Source organism: Carcharodon carcharias, chromosome 28 (assembly GCF_017639515.1).
Source record: "Carcharodon carcharias isolate sCarCar2 chromosome 28, sCarCar2.pri, whole genome shotgun sequence".
NCBI classification, from domain to species: Eukaryota; Metazoa; Chordata; class Chondrichthyes; order Lamniformes; family Lamnidae; genus Carcharodon; species Carcharodon carcharias.
The window spans coordinates 5,305,285-5,333,020 of record NC_054494.1 but is presented as its reverse complement, the minus strand read 5'-3'; the positions used below and the strand labels follow the sequence as shown (position 1 = coordinate 5,333,020).

General features: G+C 49.8%; 1 protein-coding gene across 1 annotated transcript in view; it reads left to right on the top strand.

The window, feature by feature from the left end:
* alox5a (arachidonate 5-lipoxygenase a) overlaps positions 1-27,736 on the top strand; it is an 84,141-nt gene that overhangs the window by 22,203 nt on the left and 34,202 nt on the right. The window contains exons 3-4 of the mRNA XM_041176309.1: positions 17,327-17,408; positions 19,555-19,677. Of these exons, the coding sequence (XP_041032243.1) occupies positions 17,327-17,408; positions 19,555-19,677 (205 nt within the window). The remainder of the gene's footprint in view (positions 1-17,326; positions 17,409-19,554; positions 19,678-27,736) is intronic.

Here is a 27,736-nt window from a genome sequence, read left to right as displayed (position 1 = left end):
ACACTGCCCCAGGACAGACACACTCTGTAACTCTGTCTGAAAACTGCCCCAGGACACACACACTCTGTAACTCTGAACACTGCCACAGGACACACACACTCTGTAACTCTGTCTGAACACTGCCCCAGGACACACACACTCTATAACTCTGTCTGAACACTGCCCCAGGACAGACACACTCTGTAACTCTGTCTGAACACTGCCCCAGGACACAAACACTCTGTAACTCTGTATGAAAACTGCCCCAGGACACACACACTCTGTAACTCTGTCTGAAAACTGCCCCAGGACACACACACTCTGTAACTCTGTCTGAACACTGCCCCAGGACACACACAATCTGTAACTCTGTCTGAACACTGCCCAGGACAGAAACACTCTGTAACTCTGTCTGAACACTGCCCCAGGACACACACGCTCTGTAACTCTGTCTGAACACTGCCCCAGGACACACACACTCTGTAAATCTGTCTGAACACTGCCCCAGGACACACACACTGTGTAACTCTGTCTGAACACTGCCCCAGGACAGACACACTCTGTAACTCTGTCTGAACACTGCCCCAGGACACACACACTCTGTAACTCTGTCTGAACACTGCCCCAGGACAGACACACTCTGTAACTCTGTCTGAACACTGTCCCAGGAAACACACACTCTGTAAGTCTGTCTGAACACTGCCCCAGGACACACACGCTCTGTAACTCTGTCTGAATACTGCCCCAGGACACACACGCTCTGTAACTCTGTCTGAACACTGCCCCAGGACACACACGCTCTGTAACTCTGTCTGAACACTGCCCCAGGACACACACGCTCTGTAACTCTGTCTGAACACTGCCCCAGGACAGACACACTCTGTAACTCTGTCTGAACACTGCCCCAGGTCACACACGCTCTGTAACTCTGAACACTGCCCCAGGACAGAAAAACTCTGTAACTCTGTCTGAACACTGCCCCAGGACAGACACACACACTCTGTAAATCTTTCTGAACTCTTCCCCAGGAAACACACGCTCTGTAACTCTGTTTGAAAACTGCCCCAGCACACACACACTCTGTAACTCTGTCTGAACACTGCTCCAGGACACACACACTCTGTAAATCTGTCTGAACACTGCCCCAGGACACACACACTCTGTAAATCTGTCTGAACACTGCCCCAGGACACACACACTCTGTAACTCTGTCTTAAAACTGCCCCAGGACAGACACACTAGGTAACTCTGTCTGAACACTGCCCCAGGACAGACACACTCTGTAACTCTGTCTGAACACTGCCCCAGGACAGACAAACTCTGTAACTCTGAACACTGCCCCAGGACACACACGCTCTGTAACTCTGTCTGAAGACTGCTCCAGGACACACACACTCTGTAACACTGTCTGAACACTGCCCCAGGACACACACACTCTGTAACTCTGTCTGAACACTGCCCCAGGACAGACACACACACTCTGTAACTCTGTCTGAACACAACCCCAGGACAGACACACACACTCTGTAACTCTGTCTGAACACTGCCCCAGGACACACACTCTCTGTAACTCTGTCTAAACACTGCCCCAGGACACACACACTCTGTAACTCTGTCTGAACACTGCCCCAGGACAGATACACAAACTCTGTAACTCTGTCTGAACACTGCCCCAGGGCACGCACACTGTTTAACTCTGCCTGAACACTGCCCCAGGACACACACACTCTGTAAATCTGTCTGAACACTGCCCCAAGAAACACACACTCTGTAACTCTGTCTGAACACTGCCCCAGGACAGACACACTCTGTAACTCTGTCTGAACAATGCCCCAGGACACACACACTCTGTAACTCTGTCTGAACACTGCCCCAGGACAGACACACTCTGTAACTCTGTCTGAACACTGCACCAGGACAGACACACACACTCTGTTACTGAGTCTGAAAAATGCCCCAGGACAGACACACACACTCTGTAAATGTGTCTGAACACTGCCCCAGGACACACACACTCTGTAACTCTGTTTGAAAACTGCCACAGCACACACACACTCTGTAACTCTGTCTGAACACTGCCCCAGGACACACACGCTCTGTAACTCTGTCTGAACACTGCCCCAGGACACACACACTCTGTAAATCTGTCTGAACACTGCCCCAGGACACACACACTCTGTAACTCTGTCTGAACACTGCCCCAGGACAGACACACTCTGTAACTCTGTCTGAACACTGCCCCAGGACACACACACTCTGTAACTCTGTCTGAACACTGCCCCAGGACACACACAATCTGTAACACTGACTGAACACTGCCCCAGGACACACACACTCTGTAACTCTGTCTGAACACTGCCCCAGGACACATACACTCTGTAACACTATCTGAACACTGCCCCAGGACAACACACTCTGTAACTCTGAACACTGCCACAGGACACACACACTCTGTAACTCTGTCTGAACACTGCCCCAGGACACACACACTCTATAACTCTGTCTGAACACTGCCCCAGGACAGACACACTCTGTAACTCTGTCTGAACACTGCCCCAGGACACAAACACTCTGTAACTCTGTATGAAAACTGCCCCAGGACACACACACTCTGTAACTCTGTCTGAAAACGGCCCCAGGACACACACACTCTGTAACTCTGTCTGAACACTGCCCCAGGACACACACAATCTGTAACTCTGTCTGAACACTGCCCAGGACAGAAACACTCTGTAACTCTGTCTGAACACTGCCCCAGGACACACACGCTCTGTAACTCTGTCTGAACACTGCCCCAGGACACACACACTCTGTAAATCTGTCTGAACACTGCCCCAGGACACACACACTCTGTAACTCTGTCTGAACACTGCCCCAGGACAGACACACTCTGTAACTCTGTCTGAACACTGCCCCAGGACACACACACTCTGTAACTCTGTCTGAACACTGCCCCAGGACACACACAATCTGTAACACTGTCTGAACACTGCCCCAGGACACACACACTCTATAACTCTGTCTGAACACTGCCCCAGGACACATACACTCTGTAACACTATCTGAACACTGCCCCAGGACACACACACTCTGTAACTCTGAACACTGCCACAGGACACACACACTCTGTAACTCTGTCTGAACACTGCCCCAGGACACACACACTCTATAACTCTGTCTGAACACTGCCCCAGGACAGACACACTCTGTAACTCTGTCTGAACACTGCCCCAGGACACAAACACTCTGTAACTCTGTATGAAAACTGCCCCAGGACACACACACTCTGTAACTCTGTCTGAAAACGGCCCCAGGACACACACACTCTGTAACTCTGTCTGAACACTGCCCCAGGACACACACAATCTGTAACTCTGTCTGAACACTGCCCCAGGACAGAAACACTCTGTAACTCTGTCTGAAAACTGCCCCAGGACACACACGCTCTGTAATTCTGTCTGAACACTGCCCCAGGACACACACACTCTGTACATCTGTCTGAACACTGCCCCAGGACACACACGGTCTGAAACTCTGTCTGAACACTGCCCCAGGACAGACACACACACTCTGTAACTCTGTCTGAACACTGCCCCAGGACACACACTCTCTGTAACTCTGTCTAAACACTGCCCCAGGACACACACACTCTGTAACTCTGTCTGAACACTGCCCCAGGACAGATACACAAACTCTGTAACTCTGTCTGAACACTGCCCCAGGACACGCACACTGTGTAACTCTGCCTGAACACTGCCCCAGGACAGACACACTCTATAAGTCTGTCTGAACACTGCCCCAGGACACACACACTCTGTAAATCTGTCAGAACACTGCCCCAGGACACACACACTCTGTAACTCTGTCTGAACACTGCCCCAGGACACACACACTCTGTAACTCTGTCTGAACACTGCCCCAGGACACACACACTCTGTAACTCTGTCTGAACACTGCCCCAGGACAGACACACTCTGTAACTCTGTCTGAACACTGCCCCAGGACACACACACTCTGTAACTCTGTCTGAACACTGCCCCAGGACAGACACGCTCTGTAACTCTGTCTGAAAACTGCACCAGGACAGACACACACACTCTGTTACTGAGTCTGAACAATGCCCCAGGACAGACACACACACTCTGTAAATCTGTCTGAACACTGCCCCAGGACACACACACTCTGTAACTCTGTTTGAAAACTGCCACAGCACACACACACTCTGTAACTCTGTCTGAACACTGCCCCAGGACACACACGCTCTGTAACTCTGTCTGAACACTGCCCCAGGACACACACGCTCTGTAACTCTGTCTGAACACTGCCCCAGGACAGACACACTCTGTAACTCTGTCTGAACACTGCCCCAGGTCACACACGCTCTGTAACTCTGAACACTGCCCCAGGACAGAAAAACTCTGTAAATCTGTCTGAACACTGCCCCAGGACAGACACACACACTCTGTAAATCTTTCTGAACTCTTCCCCAGGAAACACACGCTCTGTAACTCTGTTTGAAAACTGCCCCAGCACACACACACTCTGTAACTCTGTCTGAACACTGCTCCAGGACACACACACTCTGTAAATCTGTCTGAACACTGCCCCAGGACACACACACTCTGTAAATCTGTCTGAACACTGCCCCAGGACACACACACTCTGTAACTCTGTCTTAAAACTGCCCCAGGACAGACACACTCTGTAACTCTGTCTGAACACTGCCCCAGGACACACACGCTCTGTAACTCTGTCTGAACACTGCCCCAGGACAGACACACTCTGTAACTCTGTCTGAACACTGCTCCAGGACACACACGCTTTGTAACTCTGTCTGAACACTGTCCCAGGACACACACACTCTGTAACGCTGTCTGAACACTGCCCCAGGACACACACACTCTGTAACTCTGTCTGAACACTGCCCCAGGACAGACACACACACTCTGTAACTCTGTCTGAACACAACCCCAGGACAGACACACACACTCTGTAACTCTGTCTGAACACTGCCCCAGGACACACACTCTCTGTAACTCTGTCTAAACACTGCCCCAGGACACACACACTCTGTAACTCTGTCTGAACACTGCCCCAGGACAGATACACAAACTCTGTAACTCTGTCTGAACACTGCCCCAGGACACGCACACTGTTTAACTCTGCCTGAACACTGCCCCAGGACAGACACACTCTTTAAGTCTGTCTGAACACTGCCCCAGGACACACACACTCTGTAAATCTGTCTGAACACTGCCCCAAGAAACACACACTCTGTAACTCTGTCTGAACACTGCCCCAGGACAGACACACTCTGTAACTCTGTCTGAACACTGCCCCAGGACACACACACTCTGTAACTCTGTCTGAACACTGCCCCAGGACAGACACACTCTGTAACTCTGTCTGAACACTGCACCAGGACAGACACACACACTCTGTTACTGAGTCTGAACAATGCCCCAGGACAGACACACACACTCTGTAAATGTGTCTGAACACTGCCCCAGGACACACTCACTCTGTAACTCTGTTTGAAAACTGCCACAGCACACACACACTCTGTAACTCTGTCTGAACACTGCCCCAGGACACACACGCTCTGTAACTCTGTCTGAACACTGCCCCAGGACACACACACTCTGTAAATCTGTCTGAACACTGCCCCAGGACACACACGCTCTGTAACTCTGTCTGAACACTGCCCCAGGACACACACGCTCTGTAACTCTGTCTGAATACTGCCCCAGGACACACACACTCTGTAACTCTGTCTGAACACGGCCCCAGGACACACACACTCTGTAACTCTGTCTGAACACTGCCCCAGGACAGACACACTCTGTAACTCTGTCTGAAAACTGCCCCAGGACACACACACTCTGTAACTCTGTCTGAACACTGCCCCAGGACACACACAATCTGTAACACTGTCTGAACACTGCCCCAGGACACACACACTCTGTAACTCTGTCTGAACACTGCCCCAGGACACATACACTCTGTAACACTATCTGAACACTGCCCCAGGACAACACACTCTGTAACTCTGAACACTGCCACAGGACACACACACTCTGTAACTCTGTCTGAACACTGCCCCAGGACACACACACTCTATAACTCTGTCTGAACACTGCCCCAGGACAGACACACTCTGTAACTCTGTCTGAACACTGCCCCAGGACACAAACACTCTGTAACTCTGTATGAAAACTGCCCCAGGACACACACACTCTGTAACTCTGTCTGAAAACTGCCCCAGGACACACACACTCTGTAACTCTGTCTGAACACTGCCCCAGGACACACACAATCTGTAACTCTGTCTGAACACTGCCCAGGACAGAAACACTCTGTAACTCTGTCTGAACACTGCCCCAGGACACACACGCTCTGTAACTCTGTCTGAACACTGCCCCAGGACACACACACTCTGTAAATCTGTCTGAACACTGCCCCAGGACACACACACTCTGTAACTCTGTCTGAACACTGCCCCAGGACAGACACACTCTGTAACTCTGTCTGAACACTGCCCCAGGACACACACACTCTGTAACTCTGTCTGAACACTGCCCCAGGACAGACACACTCTGTAACTCTGTCTGAACACTGTCCCAGGAAACACACACTCTGTAATTCTGTCTGAACACTGCCCCAGGACACACACGCTCTGTAACTCTGTCTGAATACTGCCCCAGGACACACACGCTCTGTAACTCTGTCTGAACACTGCCCCAGGACACACACGCTCTGTAACTCTGTCTGAACACTGCCCCAGGACACACACGCTCTGTAACTCTGTCTGAACACTGCCCCAGGACAGACACACTCTGTAACTCTGTCTGAACACTGCCCCAGGTCACACACGCTCTGTAACTCTGAACACTGCCCCAGGACAGAAAAACTCTGTAAATCTGTCTGAACACTGCCCCAGGACAGACACACACACTCTGTAAATCTTTCTGAACTCTTCCCCAGGAAACACACGCTCTGTAACTCTGTTTGAAAACTGCCCCAGCACACACACACTCTGTAACTCTGTCTGAACACTGCTCCAGGACACACACACTCTGTAAATCTGTCTGAACACTGCCCCAGGACACACACACTCTGTAAATCTGTCTGAACACTGCCCCAGGACACACACACTCTGTAACTCTGTCTTAAAACTGCCCCAGGACAGACACACTCTGTAACTCTGTCTGAACACTGCCCCAGGACACACACGCTCTGTAACTCTGTCTGAACACTGCCCCAGGACAGACACACTCTGTAACTCTGTCTGAACACTGCTCCAGGACACACACGCTTTGTAACTCTGTCTGAACACTGCCCCAGGACACACACACTCTGTAACGCTGTCTGAACACTGCCCCAGGACACACACACTCTGTAACTCTGTCTGAACACTGCCCCAGGACAGACACACACACTCTGTAACTCTGTCTGAACACAACCCCAGGACAGACACACACACTCTGTAACTCTGTCTGAACACTGCCCCAGGACACACACTCTCTGTAACTCTGTCTAAACACTGCCCCAGGACACACACACTCTGTAACTCTGTCTGAACACTGCCCCAGGACAGATACACAAACTCTGTAACTCTGTCTGAACACTGCCCCAGGACACGCACACTGTTTAACTCTGACTGAACACTGCCCCAGGACAGACACACTCTATAAGTCTGTCTGAACACTGCCCCAGGACACACACACTCTGTAAATCTGTCTGAACACTGCCCCAAGAAACACACACTCTGTAACTCTGTCTGAACACTGCCCCAGGACAGACACACTCTGTAACTCTGTCTGAACACTGCCCCAGGACACAAACACTCTGTAACTCTGTCTGAACACTGCCCCAGGACAGACACACTCTGTAACTCTGTCTGAACACTGCACCAGGACAGACACACACACTCTGTTACTGAGTCTGAACAATGCCCCAGGACAGACACACACACTCTGTAAATGTGTCTGAACACTGCCCCAGGACACACTCACTCTGTAACTCTGTTTGAAAACTGCCACAGCACACACACACTCTGTAACTCTGTCTGAACACTGCCCCAGGACACACACGCTCTGTAACTCTGTCTGAACACTGCCCCAGGACACACACACTCTGTAAATCTGTCTGAACACTGCCCCAGGACACACACGCTCTGTAACTCTGTCTGAACACTGCCCCAGGACACACACGCTCTGTAACTCTGTCTGAATACTGCCCCAGGACACACACACTCTGTAACTCTGTCTGAACACGGCCCCAGGACACACACACTCTGTAACTCTGTCTGAACACTGCCCCAGGACAGACACACTCTGTAACTCTGTCTGAAAACTGCCCCAGGACACACACACTCTGTAACTCTGAACACTGCCACAGGACACACACACTCTGTAACTCTGTCTGAACACTGCCCCAGGACACACACACTCTATAACTCTGTCTGAACACTGCCCCAGGACAGACACACTCTGTAACTCTGTCTGAACACTGCCCCAGGACACAAACACTCTGTAACTCTGTATGAAAACTGCCCCAGGACACACACACTCTGTAACTCTGTCTGAAAACTGCCCCAGGACACACACACTCTGTAACTCTGTCTGAACACTGCCCCAGGACACACACAATCTGTAACTCTGTCTGAACACTGCCCAGGACAGAAACACTCTGTAACTCTGTCTGAACACTGCCCCAGGACACACACGCTCTGTAACTCTGTCTGAACACTGCCCCAGGACACACACACTCTGTAAATCTGTCTGAACACTGCCCCAGGACACACACACTGTGTAACTCTGTCTGAACACTGCCCCAGGACAGACACACTCTGTAACTCTGTCTGAACACTGCCCCAGGACACACACACTCTGTAACTCTGTCTGAACACTGCCCCAGGACAGACACACTCTGTAACTCTGTCTGAACACTGTCCCAGGAAACACACACTCTGTAATTCTGTCTGAACACTGCCCCAGGACACACACGCTCTGTAACTCTGTCTGAATACTGCCCCAGGACACACACGCTCTGTAACTCTGTCTGAACACTGCCCCAGGACACACACGCTCTGTAACTCTGTCTGAACACTGCCCCAGGACACACACGCTCTGTAACTCTGTCTGAACACTGCCCCAGGACAGACACACTCTGTAACTCTGTCTGAACACTGCCCCAGGTCACACACGCTCTGTAACTCTGAACACTGCCCCAGGACAGAAAAACTCTGTAAATCTGTCTGAACACTGCCCCAGGACAGACACACACACTCTGTAAATCTTTCTGAACTCTTCCCCAGGAAACACACGCTCTGTAACTCTGTTTGAAAACTGCCCCAGCACACACACACTCTGTAACTCTGTCTGAACACTGCTCCAGGACACACACACTCTGTAAATCTGTCTGAACACTGCCCCAGGACACACACACTCTGTAAATCTGTCTGAACACTGCCCCAGGACACACACACTCTGTAACTCTGTCTTAAAACTGCCCCAGGACAGACACACTAGGTAACTCTGTCTGAACACTGCCCCAGGACAGACACACTCTGTAACTCTGTCTGAACACTGCCCCAGGACAGACAAACTCTGTAACTCTGAACACTGCCCCAGGACACACACGCTCTGTAACTCTGTCTGAAGACTGCTCCAGGACACACACGCTTTGTAACTCTGTCTGAACACTGCCCCAGGACACACACACTCTGTAACACTGTCTGAACACTGCCCCAGGACAGACACACACACTCTGTAACTCTGTCTGAACACAACCCCAGGACAGACACACACACTCTGTAACTCTGTCTGACACTGCCCCAGGACACACACTCTCTGTAACTCTGTCTAAACACTGCCCCAGGACACACACACTCTGTAACTCTGTCTGAACACTGCCCCAGGACAGATACACAAACTCTGTAACTCTGTTGAACACTGCCCCCAGGACACGCCACACTGTTTAACTCTGCCTGAACACTGCCCCAGGACACACACACTCTGAAAGTCTGTCTGAACACTGCCCCAAGAACACACACACTCTGTAAACTCTGTCTGAACACTGCCCCAGGAGACCACACTACACTCTGTAACTCTGTCTGAACACTGCCCCAGGACACACACACTCTGTAACTCTGTCTGAACACTGCCCCAGCCCCAGGACACACACTCTCTGTAACTCTGTCTGAAACACTGCCCCAGGACACACACACTCTGTAACTCTGTCTGAACACTGCCCCAACTCTGTCTGAACACTGCCCCAGGACACACACTGTAACTCTGATACACAAACTCTGTAACTCTGTCTGAACACTGCCCCAGGACACGCACACTGTTTAACTCTGCCTGAACACTGCCCCAGGACACACACACTCTGTAAATCTGTCTGAACACTGCCCCAAGAAACACACACTCTGTAACTCTGTCTGAACACTGCCCCAGGACAGACACACTCTGTAACTCTGTCTGAACACTGCCCCAGGACACACACACTCTGTAACTCTGTCTGAACACTGCCCCAGGACAGACACACTCTGTAACTCTGTCTGAACACTGCACCAGGACAGACACACACACTCTGTTACTGAGTCTGAAAAATGCCCCAGGACAGACACACACACTCTGTAAATGTGTCTGAACACTGCCCCAGGACACACACACTCTGTAACTCTGTTTGAAAACTGCCACAGCACACACACACTCTGTAACTCTGTCTGAACACTGCCCCAGGACACACACGCTCTGTAACTCTGTCTGAACACTGCCCCAGGACACACACACTCTGTAAATCTGTCTGAACACTGCCCCAGGACACACACACTCTGTAACTCTGTCTGAACACTGCCCCAGGACAGACACACTCTGTAACTCTGTCTGAACACTGCCCCAGGACACACACACTCTGTAACTCTGTCTGAACACTGCCCCAGGACACACACAATCTGTAACACTGACTGAACACTGCCCCAGGACACACACACTCTGTAACTCTGTCTGAACACTGCCCCAGGACACATACACTCTGTAACACTATCTGAACACTGCCCCAGGACAACACACTCTGTAACTCTGAACACTGCCACAGGACACACACACTCTGTAACTCTGTCTGAACACTGCCCCAGGACACACACACTCTATAACTCTGTCTGAACACTGCCCCAGGACAGACACACTCTGTAACTCTGTCTGAACACTGCCCCAGGACACAAACACTCTGTAACTCTGTATGAAAACTGCCCCAGGACACACACACTCTGTAACTCTGTCTGAAAACGGCCCCAGGACACACACACTCTGTAACTCTGTCTGAACACTGCCCCAGGACACACACAATCTGTAACTCTGTCTGAACACTGCCCAGGACAGAAACACTCTGTAACTCTGTCTGAACACTGCCCCAGGACACACACGCTCTGTAACTCTGTCTGAACACTGCCCCAGGACACACACACTCTGTAAATCTGTCTGAACACTGCCCCAGGACACACACACTCTGTAACTCTGTCTGAACACTGCCCCAGGACAGACACACTCTGTAACTCTGTCTGAACACTGCCCCAGGACACACACACTCTGTAACTCTGTCTGAACACTGCCCCAGGACACACACAATCTGTAACACTGTCTGAACACTGCCCCAGGACACACACACTCTATAACTCTGTCTGAACACTGCCCCAGGACACATACACTCTGTAACACTATCTGAACACTGCCCCAGGACACACACACTCTGTAACTCTGAACACTGCCACAGGACACACACACTCTGTAACTCTGTCTGAACACTGCCCCAGGACACACACACTCTATAACTCTGTCTGAACACTGCCCCAGGACAGACACACTCTGTAACTCTGTCTGAACACTGCCCCAGGACACAAACACTCTGTAACTCTGTATGAAAACTGCCCCAGGACACACACACTCTGTAACTCTGTCTGAAAACGGCCCCAGGACACACACACTCTGTAACTCTGTCTGAACACTGCCCCAGGACACACACAATCTGTAACTCTGTCTGAACACTGCCCCAGGACAGAAACACTCTGTAACTCTGTCTGAAAACTGCCCCAGGACACACACGCTCTGTAATTCTGTCTGAACACTGCCCCAGGACACACACACTCTGTACATCTGTCTGAACACTGCCCCAGGACACACACGGTCTGAAACTCTGTCTGAACACTGCCCCAGGACAGACACACACACTCTGTACATCTGTCTGAACACTGCCCCAGGACACACACGGTCTGAAACTCTGTCTGAACACTGCCCCAGGACACACACACTCTGTAACTCTGTCTGAACACTGCCCCAGGACAGATACACAAACTCTGTAACTCTGTCTGAACACTGCCCCAGGACACGCACACTGTGTAACTCTGCCTGAACACTGCCCCAGGACAGACACACTCTATAAGTCTGTCTGAACACTGCCCAGGACAGAAACACTCTGTAACTCTGTCTGAACACTGCCCCAGGACACACACGCTCTGTAACTCTGTCTGAACACTGCCCCAGGACACACACACTCTGTAAATCTGTCTGAACACTGCCCCAGGACACACACACTCTGTAACTCTGTCTGAACACTGCCCCAGGACAGACACACTCTGTAACTCTGTCTGAACACTGCCCCAGGACACACACACTCTGTAACTCTGTCTGAACACTGCCCCAGGACACACACAATCTGTAACACTGTCTGAACACTGCCCCAGGACACACACACTCTATAACTCTGTCTGAACACTGCCCCAGGACACATACACTCTGTAACACTATCTGAACACTGCCCCAGGACACACACACTCTGTAACTCTGAACACTGCCACAGGACACACACACTCTGTAACTCTGTCTGAACACTGCCCCAGGACACACACACTCTATAACTCTGTCTGAACACTGCCCCAGGACAGACACACTCTGTAACTCTGTCTGAACACTGCCCCAGGACACAAACACTCTGTAACTCTGTATGAAAACTGCCCCAGGACACACACACTCTGTAACTCTGTCTGAAAACGGCCCCAGGACACACACACTCTGTAACTCTGTCTGAACACTGCCCCAGGACACACACAATCTGTAACTCTGTCTGAACACTGCCCCAGGACAGAAACACTCTGTAACTCTGTCTGAAAACTGCCCCAGGACACACACGCTCTGTAATTCTGTCTGAACACTGCCCCAGGACACACACACTCTGTACATCTGTCTGAACACTGCCCCAGGACACACACGGTCTGAAACTCTGTCTGAACACTGCCCCAGGACAGACACACACACTCTGTACATCTGTCTGAACACTGCCCCAGGACACACACGGTCTGAAACTCTGTCTGAACACTGCCCCAGGACACACACACTCTGTAACTCTGTCTGAACACTGCCCCAGGACAGATACACAAACTCTGTAACTCTGTCTGAACACTGCCCCAGGACACGCACACTGTGTAACTCTGCCTGAACACTGCCCCAGGACAGACACACTCTATAAGTCTGTCTGAACACTGCCCCAGGACACACACACTCTGTAAATCTGTCAGAACACTGCCCCAGGACACACACACTCTGTAACTCTGTCTGAACACTGCCCCAGGACACACACACTCTGTAACTCTGTCTGAACACTGCCCCAGGACACACACACTCTGTAACTCTGTCTGAACACTGCCCCAGGACAGACACACTCTGTAACTCTGTCTGAACACTGCCCCAGGACACACACACTCTGTAACTCTGTCTGAACACTGCCCCAGGACAGACACGCTCTGTAACTCTGTCTGAAAACTGCACCAGGACAGACACACACACTCTGTTACTGAGTCTGAACAATGCCCCAGGACAGACACACACACTCTGTAAATCTGTCTGAACACTGCCCCAGGACACACACACTCTGTAACTCTGTTTGAAAACTGCCACAGCACACACACACTCTGTAACTCTGTCTGAACGCTGCCCCAGGACACACACGCTCTGTAACTCTGTCTGAACACTGCCCCAGGACACACACACTCTGTAAATCTGTCTGAACACTGCCCCAGGACACACACACTCTGTAACTCTGTCTGAACACTGCCCCAGGACAGACACACTCTGTAACTCTGTCTGAACACTGCCCCAGGACACACACACTCTGTAACTCTGTCTGAACACTGCCCCAGGACACACACAATCTGTAACACTGTCTGAACACTGCCCCAGGACACACACACTCTGTAACTCTTTCTGAACACTGCCCCAGGACACATACACTCTGTAACACTATCTGAAGACTGCCCCAGGACACACACACTCTGTAACTCTGAACACTGCCCCAGGACACACACACTCTGTAACTCTGTCTGAACACTGCCCCAGGACACACACACTCTATAACTCTGTCTGAACACTGCCCCAGGACAGACACACTCTGTAACTCTGTCTGAACACTGCCCCAGGACACAAACACTCTGTAACTCTGTATGAAAACTGCCCCAGGACACACACACTCTGTAACTCTGTCTGAAAACGGCCCCAGGACACACACACTCTGTAACTCTGTCTGAACACTGCCCCAGGACACACACAATCTGTAACTCTGTCTGAACACTGCCCCAGGACAGAAACACTCTGTAACTCTGTCTGAACACTGCCCCAGGACACACACACTCTGTAACTCTGTCTGAACGCTGCCCCAGGACACACACGCTCTGTAACTCTGTCTGAACACTGCCCCAGGACACACACACTCTGTAAATCTGTCTGAACACTGCCCCAGGACACACACACTCTGTAACTCTGTCTGAACACTGCCCCAGGACAGACACACTCTGTAACTCTGTCTGAACACTGCCCCAGGAGACACACACTCTGTAACTCTGTCTGAACACTGCCCCAGGACACACACAATCTGTAACACTGTCTGAACACTGCCCCAGGACACTCACACTCTGTAACTCTGTCTGAACACTGCCCCAGGACACATACACTCTGTAACACTATCTGAACACTGCCCCAGGACACACACACTCTGTAACTCTGTCTGAACACTGCCCCAGGACACACAACTCTATAACTCTGTCTGAACACTGCCCCAGGACAGACACACTCTTTAACTCTGTCTGAACACTGCCCCAGGACACAAACACTCTGTAACTCTGTATGAAAACTGCCCCAGGACACACACACTCTGTAACTCTGTCTGAAAACGGCCCCAGGACACACACCCTCTGTAACTCTGTCTGAACACTGCCCCAGGACACACACAATCTGTAACTCTGTCTGAACACTGCCCCAGGACAGAAACACTCTGTAACTCTGTCTGAACACTGCCCCAGGACACACACACTCTGTAAATCTGTCTGAACACTGCCCCAGGACACACACGCTCTGAAACTCTGTCTGAACACTGCCCCAGGACACACACACTCTGTAACTCTGTCTGAAAACTGCCCCAGGACACACACACTCTGTAACTCTGTCTGAACACTGCCCCAGGACACACACACTCTGTAACTCTGTCTGAACACTGCCCCAGGACAGACACACTCTGTAACTCTGTCTGAACACTGCACCAGGACACACACACTCTGTAATTCTGTCTGAACACTGCCCCAGGACACACACGCTCTGTAACTCTGTCTGAACACTGCCCCAGGACACACACGCTCTGTAACTCTGTCTGAATACTGCCCCAGGACACACACACTCTGTAACTCTGTCTGAACACGGCCCCAGGACACACACACTCTGTAACTCTGTCTGAACACTGCCCCAGGACAGACACACTCTGTAACACTGTCTGAACACTGCCCCAGGACACACACACTCTGTAACTCTGTCTGAACACTGCCCCAGGACACACACGCTCTGTAACTCTGTCTGAACACTGCCCCAGGACACACACACTCTGTAACGCTGTCTGAACACTGCCCCAGGACACACACACTCTGTAACTCTGTCTGAACACTGCCCCAGGACAGACACACACACGCTGTAACTCTGTCTGAACACTGCCCCAGGACAGACACACACACTCTGTAACTCTGTCTTAACACTGCCCCAGGACACACGCTCTCTGTAACTCTGTCTAAACACTGCCCCAGGACACACACACTCTGTAACTCTGTCTGAACACTGCCCCAGGACAGATACACAAACTCTGTAACTGTGTCTGAACACTGCCCCAGGACACACACACTCTGTAACTCTGTCTGAACACTGCCCCAGGTCAGACACACTCTGTAACTCTGTCTGAACACTGCCCCAGGACACACACTCTGTAACTCTGTCTGAACACTGCCCCAGGACAGACACACTCTGTAACTCTGTCTGTACACTGCAACAGGACAGACACACACACTCTGTTACTGTGTCTGAACACTGCCCCAGGACAGACACACACACTCTGTAAATCTGTCTGAACACTGCCCCAGGAAACACACACTCTGTAACTCTGTTTGAAAACTGCCCCAGCACACACACTGTAACTCTGTCTGAACACTGCTCCAGGACACACACACTCTGTAAATCTGTCTGAACACTGCCCCAGGACACACACACTCTGTAAATCTGTCTGAACACTGCCCCAGGACACACACGCTCTGTAACTCTGTCTGAACACTGCCCCAGGACAGACACACTCTGTAACTCTGAACACTGCCCCATGACAGACACACTCTGTAACTCTGTCTGAACACTGCCCCAGGACACACACACTCTGTAACTCTGTCTGAACACTGCCCCAGGACACACACAATCTGTAACTCTGTCTGAACACTGCCCCAGGACACACACGCTCTGTAACTCTGTCTGAACACTGCCCCAGGACAGACACACTCTGTAACTCTGTCTGAACACTGCCCCAGGGCACGCTCACTGTGTAACTCTGTCTGAACACTTCCCCAGGACACACACACTCTGTAACTCTGTCTGAACACTGCCCCAGGACACACACACTCTGTAACTCTGTCTGAACACTGCCCCAGGACACACACGCTCTGTAACTCTGAACACTGCCCCAGGACACACACGCTCTGTAACTCTGTCTGAACACTGCCCCAGGACAGACACACTCTGTAACTCTGAACACTGCCCCATGACACACACACTCTGTAACTCTGTCTGAACACTGCCCCAGGACAGACGCACTCTGGAACTCTGAACACTGCCCCAGGACACACACGTTCTGTAACTCTGTCTGAACACTGCCCCAGGACAGACACACTCTGTAACTCTGAACACTGCCCCAGAACACACACACTCTGTAACTCTGTCTGAACTGCCCCAGAACACACACACTCTGTAACTCTGTCTGAAATGTCTTTCTGCAGCAAGATTAGCACGTGATGAGCAGACTCAAATTGCCAGACAACACCGGCGTCAGGAATTGGAGGAGAGGCAGAAACTGTACAGGTAAAGTCATCATGTCCATGGAATAAGTTAGGTTGCTGTGTTTCTAACAGTGAAAGTCTATCCATACGAAACTGACTCAAACAAACCAGTTGAGCCCCTGCTCTTGTTGGCTTAGCCGAGGCAGGAGTTTGTCACAGGGAGTATCGTGGTTACTCCAGGGTCCTGGGCAGTGGAAGAGGGAGGACAATATAGGAGTCTCAAAAGTAATCTGAACTGCTGTTGCTGTCCCTTGACCCCACCACTCACAATCCCAATACACACCATCCCTTGCTGCCTGACCAATTTAAGTTGCTAGTTTGTGCTCTGATCCATTTACCTGCTGAATTTGGGGAAATTTGATCAAGGCACCTGAATGGCTGCTGGAAGCTTGCTTGGTAAATGTGCGGCTGGTGTCTCCAAATCACAGGGGGTCCCTTCATCCCGAGAATGGGGGAGGTCAAACAAATAGCCAAATATTTCTCGTTGTTTTGCCTGCCGCTTGAAGGGTCTGTTCTGCACATTGCCTGTCCATGCTCGATTCACCAGCTGCAGCTTTTTCCATTCAGGGAAAGCCTATCATCCTGACAGTGAGTCACTGCAGGTACCGGGACATTGGATGTTCTGGGGAAACTGCAGCACCATCTATCCCACTCTGAACTTTGTGGTTCCCCATTCAAAAGCTCCCTCAACAGAAACAACAAAGTCCTCCAATAATTTGCCTGCACCTTCATCACAGCTGTGGATAAGTCAAATGAGCTTCATGAACCTCCTGGTAATTTCGTTTTTGTGGTTAGATTATTTGAATTGTTCTTTGCTGATGACCTGTCTTCTGCCTGGGATGCAGCAGCTGAGATGTGCAGCCATTTTCCCTTCCTCTCTGCCCTGTTCAGTCTCCTCGCTCAGCATGTGGCCGGACATGGCACACAGCCCCTGCGACTGAAGGAGTCACCTCCTCACACTGCTGGCCAAGTGGTTATTTCCTCTTACTTCCCTATTGGCTCAGTGACTCCCAAGTTGAGTTTGCCTGTACTCTGTGCTGGATTTATATGATTAATCTCCTGTACCCTTTGCGTTGTCGGGATTCCCTGAGCCTTGGTTCTGTTCGCCTACAACTGATCTCCCCAGAGTTCAGGTCCCTGGGTATGTTATAACAGAGAGTGTGTCGGTCTGCACTGGTCACACACAACAGCACAGATTGAAATTGTTCACTTTCTTTGGATTGAGAGTTGATTTTAACCCACTCATTCCCATTCTCTGCCTCTGTCCTTGTGACCTGTCTTCTGTGCATCATGGTGACATAAATTCAATATATCATAGTGACACGAGTTCCTTTTACAGCTCATTATCACTTCAGGCTCCAGTAGATGCAGATGTCCCTTCTCCAACAGACCTCTCTTTAATTGCTCCATATTTCTCCATCTTTTATCTCCTAGAGATCACAGCCTCCCTGCTCTGTTGTCTTGTCCGAGGCACACGACATGCACTGTGTCACTTTGTATCTAAAAGCTTGTTTAAACTCCAGTGTTCTATCCTTCGCCTGACTATCCAAGTTTTGAGTGTTGGCTCTGTCCAATCAGTCCCATCCCCCACTCTCTCCCTATTGTCCTGCAAACTTCTCCCCTCCAAATATTTATCCAATTCCCTTTTGAAAGTCATTATTAAATCTGTCCCTGCCTCCCTTTCAGGCAGCAGACGTTATTTCTGTGTTTAGTCTAGCAAATCCAAACCATTCTTAATTTCGAGCATTTTAATTAAATCTCCCTTTAACCTTCTCTGCTCTAAGGAGAACAATCCCAGCTCCTCTGGTCTCTTCACATTAACTGAGACCATCCCAGTGAATCTCCTCTCCAAGGTCTCGATATCCTTCCTGAAATGTGGTGCCCAGAACTGGATACAGCTCTCCAGCTGGGAATTTGTTAAAAAACATGCCATACTTTAACTTGTGTTTTTTTTGTGTCTTCTACACTTATAAACCAAGAATTGTGTACGTGTTTTAACAGCCTTCTCAACTTACCATGTGGCCTTCAAAGGTTTCTCCATCTATTGTACTCCCACCTCGTGCACACCCTTTAAAATTGTACTGTTTATTGTATGTCGCCTCTGGTCATGCTCCCTAACAAATTGGGTTGCTTTACGCTGCTGAATCGAAATGGTTTGTGTGTTGCAGGTGGAAGGAATGGCATCCAGGTTTCCCACTGAGTATTGATGCAAACTTTCACAGCGACTTACCCCGTGATATTCAGTTTGACAGTGAAAAAGGAGTTGACTTTGTCCTGAACTACACCAAAGCGTGAGTAAAGACTCTGCCAGTGACTCACTGACCCCAGTCCTGCCCCCCCGATGGATCATTGGTCGAGGGTCCTACTTACGCATAAAACCCGACAGGCCCAGAATCTATTTCCAGCCTAAACCAGGTTAACGGATCCCTACCTGGACACGGGGCTGGGAAAGGGAAAATATTCCTGTCCCTGTGGATCCCTGTTGGCAACTGTGTGCATGGAGGGTGGGCGGGGACAGAATTGGGCTCAGTTACGATGTCATCATGCCAGAATTCATAGTTTTGACTCACACGTGAACACTAGACACCTGAACCCCACCACCCAATCACATGCTCTCTGTCACGCTTTCTCGCTCTCTCTCTCTCGTGCTTTCTCTCGTGCTCTCTCTCTCTCTCTCGCTCTCTCTCTCATGCTCTCTCTCTCGTGCTCTCTCTCTCATGCTCTCTCTCTCGTGCTCTCTCTCTCGTGCTCTCTCTCGCTCTCTCTCTCACTCTCTCTCGCTCTCTCTCACGCTCTCTCGTGCTCTCTCTCTCGTGCTCTCTCTCTCGTGCTCTCTCGTGCTCTCTCTCGCGCTCTCTCTCGCGCTCTCTCTCACGCTCTCTCTCGCACTCTCTCGTGCACTCTCTCATGCTCTCTCTCTCGCGCTCTCTCTCTCGTGCTCTCTCTCGTGCTCTCTCTCTCACGCTCTCAATCTCTCTCGCTCTCTCTCACACTCACATACCCATAGCACAGTAAAAGCCCACAATATGGGTAGAAAACCAACAATGGTTTCTGGAGGAAGAGGGTTATTTTGACTATGGTGTGGAGTGAAACAGGTGATGTTGAGTTGGCAGCTTTTTGACATCCTTCCCATTGAATCTGGAAATCAATTGCGAAGAGAAGTGAAAAGGGAGGATTTACACTACCGCCAGCCCCAACACCACCTGGTGCTACAACAATGCACATAGTCTGAATGTCACTGCTGTTTTCAGACAGGTGATACATGTGTTAAAATAATAAAAGTCACTGAGTGTGTCTAAGATAATCACCTTGAAGGACAGAGTTTTAGGGAAATTTCCAAAGCAGAGCAGGAAAGTCCTGTAGAGTTTCAGGTTGGGGGTAGAGTGTGACACACAGTGAATTCACTGCTGGAAAGTACAATGCATATTCTAGAGTCACTGACTGGAGAAATGCATCCTGCTCTGCTTAACACAGAGCAGGAACACTGGGCCAGAGCTAATAGTTTTTGGAAATGCTTTTTTCATTGGACCTCAGGAGTGTTGTGTGGGATGGGGGTTGGAAGATCAGAATGGGAGTTAAGGCATTTGGGCCTTGGAGAGTGGGGACGAAAGTTCTGGCTCTATTGGCCCACAAGCAGTGCTGGAAAGGCACTTACACCTTCCCATTTCCCTTAATCTACCCTGACCAGGAAATCCCAGTCTTGTGTTTAAAAATTTAAATCCAGTTAACCTGGAGGTGCACAGCCTCTGGCAAATATTTTGCTGCCCTTCCCCCTTGTCACTTAAACCTCCCATTAAAACTGACAGTCGGTGGGTTGGGGTCAGGTTTGAGAGTTAAACAATTTTACTTTCCTACATACCCCCATCCCCCTGGCCCATCCACCACTGGGGGCTAAAGCTCCCCTAGAACAAACATGTAGGTGACTGCAGTGAGCAGGAGAACCTCCCTCCCCCAGGACCTCAACAGTGGAGTCAGACATTGTTTTACACTGGCTGCACCAACAGTGGAGTCAGACACTGTTTAACACTGGCTGCACAACAGTGAAATTAAATGCTGTTTAACACTGGCTGCACCAAAAGTGGAGTCAGACACTGTTTAACACTGGCTGCAACAACAGTGAAATCAAACGCTGTTTAACACTGACTGCACCAACAGTGGAGTCGGACACTGTTTAACACTGGCTGCACCAACAGTGAAATCAAACGCTGTTTAACACTGGCTGCATCAACAGTGGAGTTAAACCCTGTTTAACAATGGCAGCATAAGCAGTGGAGTTAAACCCTGTTTAACACTGGCTGCATCAACAGTGGAGTCAGACCCTGTTTAACACTGGCTGCATCAACAGTGGAGTCAAACCCTGTTTAACACTGGCTGCATCAACAGTGGAGTCAGACACTAATTAACACTGGCTGCATCATCAGTGGAGTCAGACACTGTTTAACACAAGCTGCACCAACACTTTTTAAAACTGGCTGCAACAACAGTGGAGTCAGACACTGTTTAACACAGGTTGCACTAACAGGAGGTCAGACACTGTTTAACACTGGCTGCATCAACAGTGGAGTTAAACCCTGTTTAACACTGGCTGCATCAACAGTGGAGTCAGACACTGTTTAACACTGGCTGCACCAACAGGGAGTCAGACACTGTTTAATACTGGCTGCACTAACACTGTTTAACACTGGCTGTGCCAACTGGGGAGCCAGACACTGTTTAACACTGGCTGCATCAACAGTGGAGTCAGACACTGTTTAACATTGCCTGCATCAACACTGTTTAACACTGGCTGCACCAACAGTGAAATCAAACGCTGTTTAACACTGGCTGCATCAACAGTGGAGTCAGACACTGTTTAACACTGGCTGCACCAACTGTGGAGTCAGAAACTGTTTAACACTGGCTGCATCAACAGTGAAATCAAAAACTGTTTAATACTGGCTGCAGCAACAGTGGAGTCGGACACTGTTTAACACTGGCTGCACCAACAGTGAAATCAAATGCTGTTTAACACTGGCTGCATCAACAGTGGAGTTAAACCCTGTTTAACACTGGCTGCATCAACAGTGGAGTCAGACCCGGTTTAACACTGGCTGCATCAACAGTGGAGTCAAACCCTGTTTAACACAGGCTGCATCAACAGTGGAGTCAGACACTGTTTAACACTGGATGCATCATCAGTGGAGTGAGACACTGTTTAACACAAGCTGCACCAACACTGTTTGACACTGGCTGCACCAACAGTGGAGTCAGACACTGTTTAACACAGGTTGCACTAACAGGAGGTCAGACACTGTTTAACACTGGCTGCATCAACAGTGGAGTTAAACACTGTTTAACACTGGCTGCATCAACAGTGGAGTCAGACACTGTTTAACACTGGCTGCATCAACAGTGGGGTTGAACGCTGTTTAACACTGGCTGCATCAACAGTGGAGTCAGACACTGTTTAACACTGGCTGCACCAACAGTGGAGTCAGACACTGTTTAAAACTGGCTGCACCAACAATGGTGTCAGACATTGTTTAACACTGGCTGCACCAACACTGTTTAACACTGGCTGCACCAACTATGGAGTCAGACACTGTTTAACACTGGCTGCACAAACACTGTTTAATACTGGCTGCATCAACAGTGGAGTCAGACACTGTTGAATACTGGCTGCACCAACACTGTTTAACACTGGCTGCACCAACTATGGAGTCAGACACTGCTTAACAATGGCTGCACCAACAGTGGAGTCAGAAACTGTTTAACACTGACTGCACCAACACTGTTTAACACTGGCTGCACCAACAGGGAGTCAGACACTGTTTAACACAGGCTGCACCCACAGTGAAATCAAATGCTGTTTAACACTGGCTGCACCAACAGTGGAGTCAGAAACTGTTTAACACTGGCTGCACCAACAGTGGAGTTAAACCCTGTTTAACACTGGCTGCACCAACAGTGAAATCAAATGCTGTTTAACACTGGTTGCACCAGCAGTGGAGTTAAACCCTGTTTAACACTGGCTGCATCAACAGTGTAATCAGAAACTGTTGAACACTGGCTGCACCAGAAGTGGAGTTAAACCCTGTTTAACACTGGCTGCGTCAACAGTGGAGTCAGAAACTGTTTAACACTGGCTGCACTAACAATGGAGTCAGACACTGTTTAACACTGGCTGCACCAACAGTGGAGTTAAACCCTGTTTAACACTGGCTGCAGCAACAGTGGAGTTAAACCCTGTTTAACACTGGCTGCACCAACAGTGAAATCAAATGCTGTTTAACACTGGCTGCACCAACAGTTGAGTTAAATCCTGTTTAACACTGGCGGAACTAACAGTGGAGTCAGACACTGTTTAACACTGGATGCACTAACAGTGGAGTCAGACACTGTTTAACACTGGCTGCACCAACAGTCGAGTCAGACACTGTTTACAACTGACTGCACCAACACTGTTTAACACTGGCTGCACCAACAGGGAGTCAGAAACTGTTTAACACTGGCTGCACCATCACTGTTTAACACTGGCTGTGCCAACTGGGGAGCCAGACACTGTTTAACACTGGCTGCATCAACAGTGGAGTCAGACACAGTTTAACACTGGCTACACCAACAGTGGAGTCAGATACTGTTTAACACTGGCTGCACCAACACTGTTTAACACTGGCTGCACCAACAGTGGAGTCAGACCCTGTTTAACACTGGCTGCACCAACAGTGGAGTTAAACCCTGTTTAACACTGGCTGCAGCAACAGTGGAGTCAGACACTGTTTAACACTGGCTGCACCAACAGTGGAGTTAAACCCTGTTTAATACTGGCTGCATCAACAGTGGAGTCACACAATGTTTAACACTGGCTGCACTAACAGTGGAGTCAGACAATGTTTAACACTGGCTGCATCAACAGTGGAGTCAGACACAGTTTATCACTGACTGCGCCAACAGTGGAGTCAGATACTGTTTAACACTGGCTGCACCAACACTGTTTAACACTGGCTACACCAACAGTGGAGTCAGACGCTGTTTAACGCTGCCTGCACCAACACTGTTTAACACTGCCTACACCAACAGGGAGTCAGACACTGTTTAACACTGGCTATACCAACAGTGGAGTCAGACACTGTTTAACACTGGCTGCACCAACAGTGAAATCAAACCCTGTTTAACACTGGCTGCATCAACAGTGGAGTCAGACACTGTTTAACACTGGCTGCACCAACAGGGAGTCAGACACTGTTTAACACTGGCTGCACCAACAGTGGAGTCAGACACTGTTTAACACTGGCTGCACCAACAGTGGATTCAAACACTGTTTAACACTGGCTGCATCAACAGTGGAGTCAGACACTGTTTAACACTGGCTGCACCAACAGTGGAGTCAGACACTGTTTAACACTAGCTGCACCAACAGTGGAGTCAGACACTGTTTAACACTGGCTGCACCAACGGGGGTGGCAGACTCTGTTTAACACTGGCTGCACCAACAGTGGAGTCAGACACTGTTTAACACTGGCTGCACCAACAGGGAGTCAGACACTGTTTAACACTGGCTGCACCAACACTATTTAACACTGGTTGCACCAACAGGGAGTCAGACACTGTTTTACACTGGCTGCACCAACAGGGAGTCAGACACTGTTTAGCACTGGCTGCACCAACAGGGAGTCAGACACTGTTTAACACTGGCTGCACCAACAGTGGATTCAAACACTGTTTAACACTGGCTGCACCAACAGTGGTGTCAAACCCTTTTTAACACTGGCTGCACCAACAGTGAAATCAAATGCTGTTTAACACTGGCTGCACCATCAGTGGAGTCAAACCCTGTTTAACACTGGCTGCATCAACAGTGGATTCAAACACTGTTTAACACTAGCTGCACCAACAGTGGAGTCAAACCCTGTTTAGCACTGGCTGCACCAACAGTGGAGTCAGACACTGTTTAACACTGGCTGCACCAACATTGGAGTCAGACACTGTTTAACACTGGCTGCACCAACAGGGGTGTCAGACTCGGTTTAACACTGCCTGCACCAACAATGGAGTCAGACACTGTTTAACACTGGCTGCACCAAGAGGGAGTCAGACACTGTTTAACACTGGCTGCACCAATACTGTTTAACACTGGCTGCACCAACAGGGAGTCAGACACTGTTTAACACTGGCTGCACCAACACTATTTAACACTGGCTGCACCAACAGTGGAGTCAAACACTGTTTAACACTGGCTGCACCAACAGGGAGTCAGACACTGTTTAACACTGGCTGCACCAACAGTGGAGTTAAACCCTGTTTAACACTGACTGCACCAACAGGGGAGTCAGACACTGTTTAACTGGCTGCACCAACAGTGGAGTTAAACCCTGTTTAACACTGGCTGCATCAACAGTGGAGTCAGACACTGTTTAACACTGGCTGCACCAACAAGGAGTCAGACACTGTTTAACACTGGCTGCACCAACAGTGGAGTCAGACGCTGTTTAACACTGGCTGCACCAACAGTGGATTCAAACACTGTTTAACACTGGCTGCACCAACAGTGGAGTCAGACACTGTTTAACACTGGCTGCACCAACATTGGAGTCAGACACTGTTTAACACTGGCTGCACCAACAGGGGTGTCAGACTCTGTTTAACACTGCCTGCACCAACAATGGAGTCAGACACTGTTTAACACTGGCTGCACCAAGAGGGAGTCAGACACTGTTTAACACTGGCTGCACCAATACTGTTTAACACTGGCTGCACCAACAGGGAGTCAGACACTGTTTAACACTGGCTGCACCAACACTATTTAACACTGGCTGCACCAACAGTGGAGTCAGACACTGTTTAACACTGGCTGCACCAACAGGGAGTCAGACACTGTTTAACACTGGCTGCACCAACAGTGGAGTTAAACCCTGTTTAACACTGACTGCACCAACAGGGGAGTCAGACACTGTTTAACTGGCTGCACCAACAGTGGAGTTAAACCCTGTTTAACACTGGCTGCATCAACAGTGGAGTCAGACACTGTTTAACACTGGCTGCACCAACAGGGAGTCAGACACTGTTTAACACTGGCTGCACCAACAGTGGAGTTAAACCCTGTTTAACACTGACTGCACCAACAGGGGAGTCAGACACTGTTTAACTGGCTGCACCAACAGTGGAGTTAAACCCTGTTTAACACTGGCTGCATCAACAGTGGAGTCAGACACTGTTTAACACTGGCTGCACCAACAGTGGAGTCAGACGCTGTTTAACACTGGCTGCACCAACAGTGGATTCAAACACTGTTTAACACTGGCTGCATCAACAGTGGAGTCAGACACTGTTTAACACTGGCTGCACCAACATTGGAGTCAGACACTGTTTAACACTGGCTGCACCAACAGGGGTGTCAGACTCTGTTTAACACTGCCTGCACCAACAATGGAGTCAGACACTGTTTAACACTGGCTGCACCAAGAGGGAGTCAGACACTGTTTAACACTGGCTGCACCAATACTGTTTAACACTGGCTGCACCAACAGGGAGTCAGACACTGTTTAACACTGGCTGCACCAACACTATTTAACACTGGCTGCACCAACAGGCAGTCAGACACTGTTTAACACTGGCTGCACCAACAGGGAGTCAGACACTGTTTAACACTGGCTGCACCAACAGTGGAGTTAAACCCTGTTTAACACTGACTGCACCAACAGGGGAGTCAGACACTGTTTAACTGGCTGCACCAACAGTGGAGTTAAACCCTGTTTAACACTGGCTGCATCAACAGTGGAGTCAGACACTGTTTAACACTGGCTGCACCAACAAGGAGTCAGACACTGTTTAACACTGGCTGCACCAACAGTGGAGTCAGACGCTGTTTAACACTGGCTGGACCAACAGTGGATTCAAACACTGTTTAACACTGGCTGCATCAACAGTGGAGTCAGACACTGTTTAACACTGGCTGCACCAACAGGGAGTCAGACACTGTTTAGCACTGGCTGCACCAACAGGGAGTCAGACACTGTTTAACACTGGCTGCACCAACACTGTTTAACACTGGCTGCATCAACAGTGGAGTCAGACACTGTTTAACACTGGCTGCAACACCAGTGGAGTCAGACACTGTTTAACACTGGCTGCACCAACAGGGGTGTCAGATTCTGTTTAACACTGGCTGCACCAACAGTGGAGTCAGACACTGTTTAACACTGGCTGCACCAACAGGGAGCCAGACACTGTTTAACACTGGCTGCACCAACAGTGGAGTTAAACCCTGTTTAACACTGGCTGCACCAACAGTGAAATCAAATGCTGTTTAACACTGGTTGCACCAGCAGTGGAGTTAAACCCTGTTTAACACTGGCTGCATCAACAGTGTAA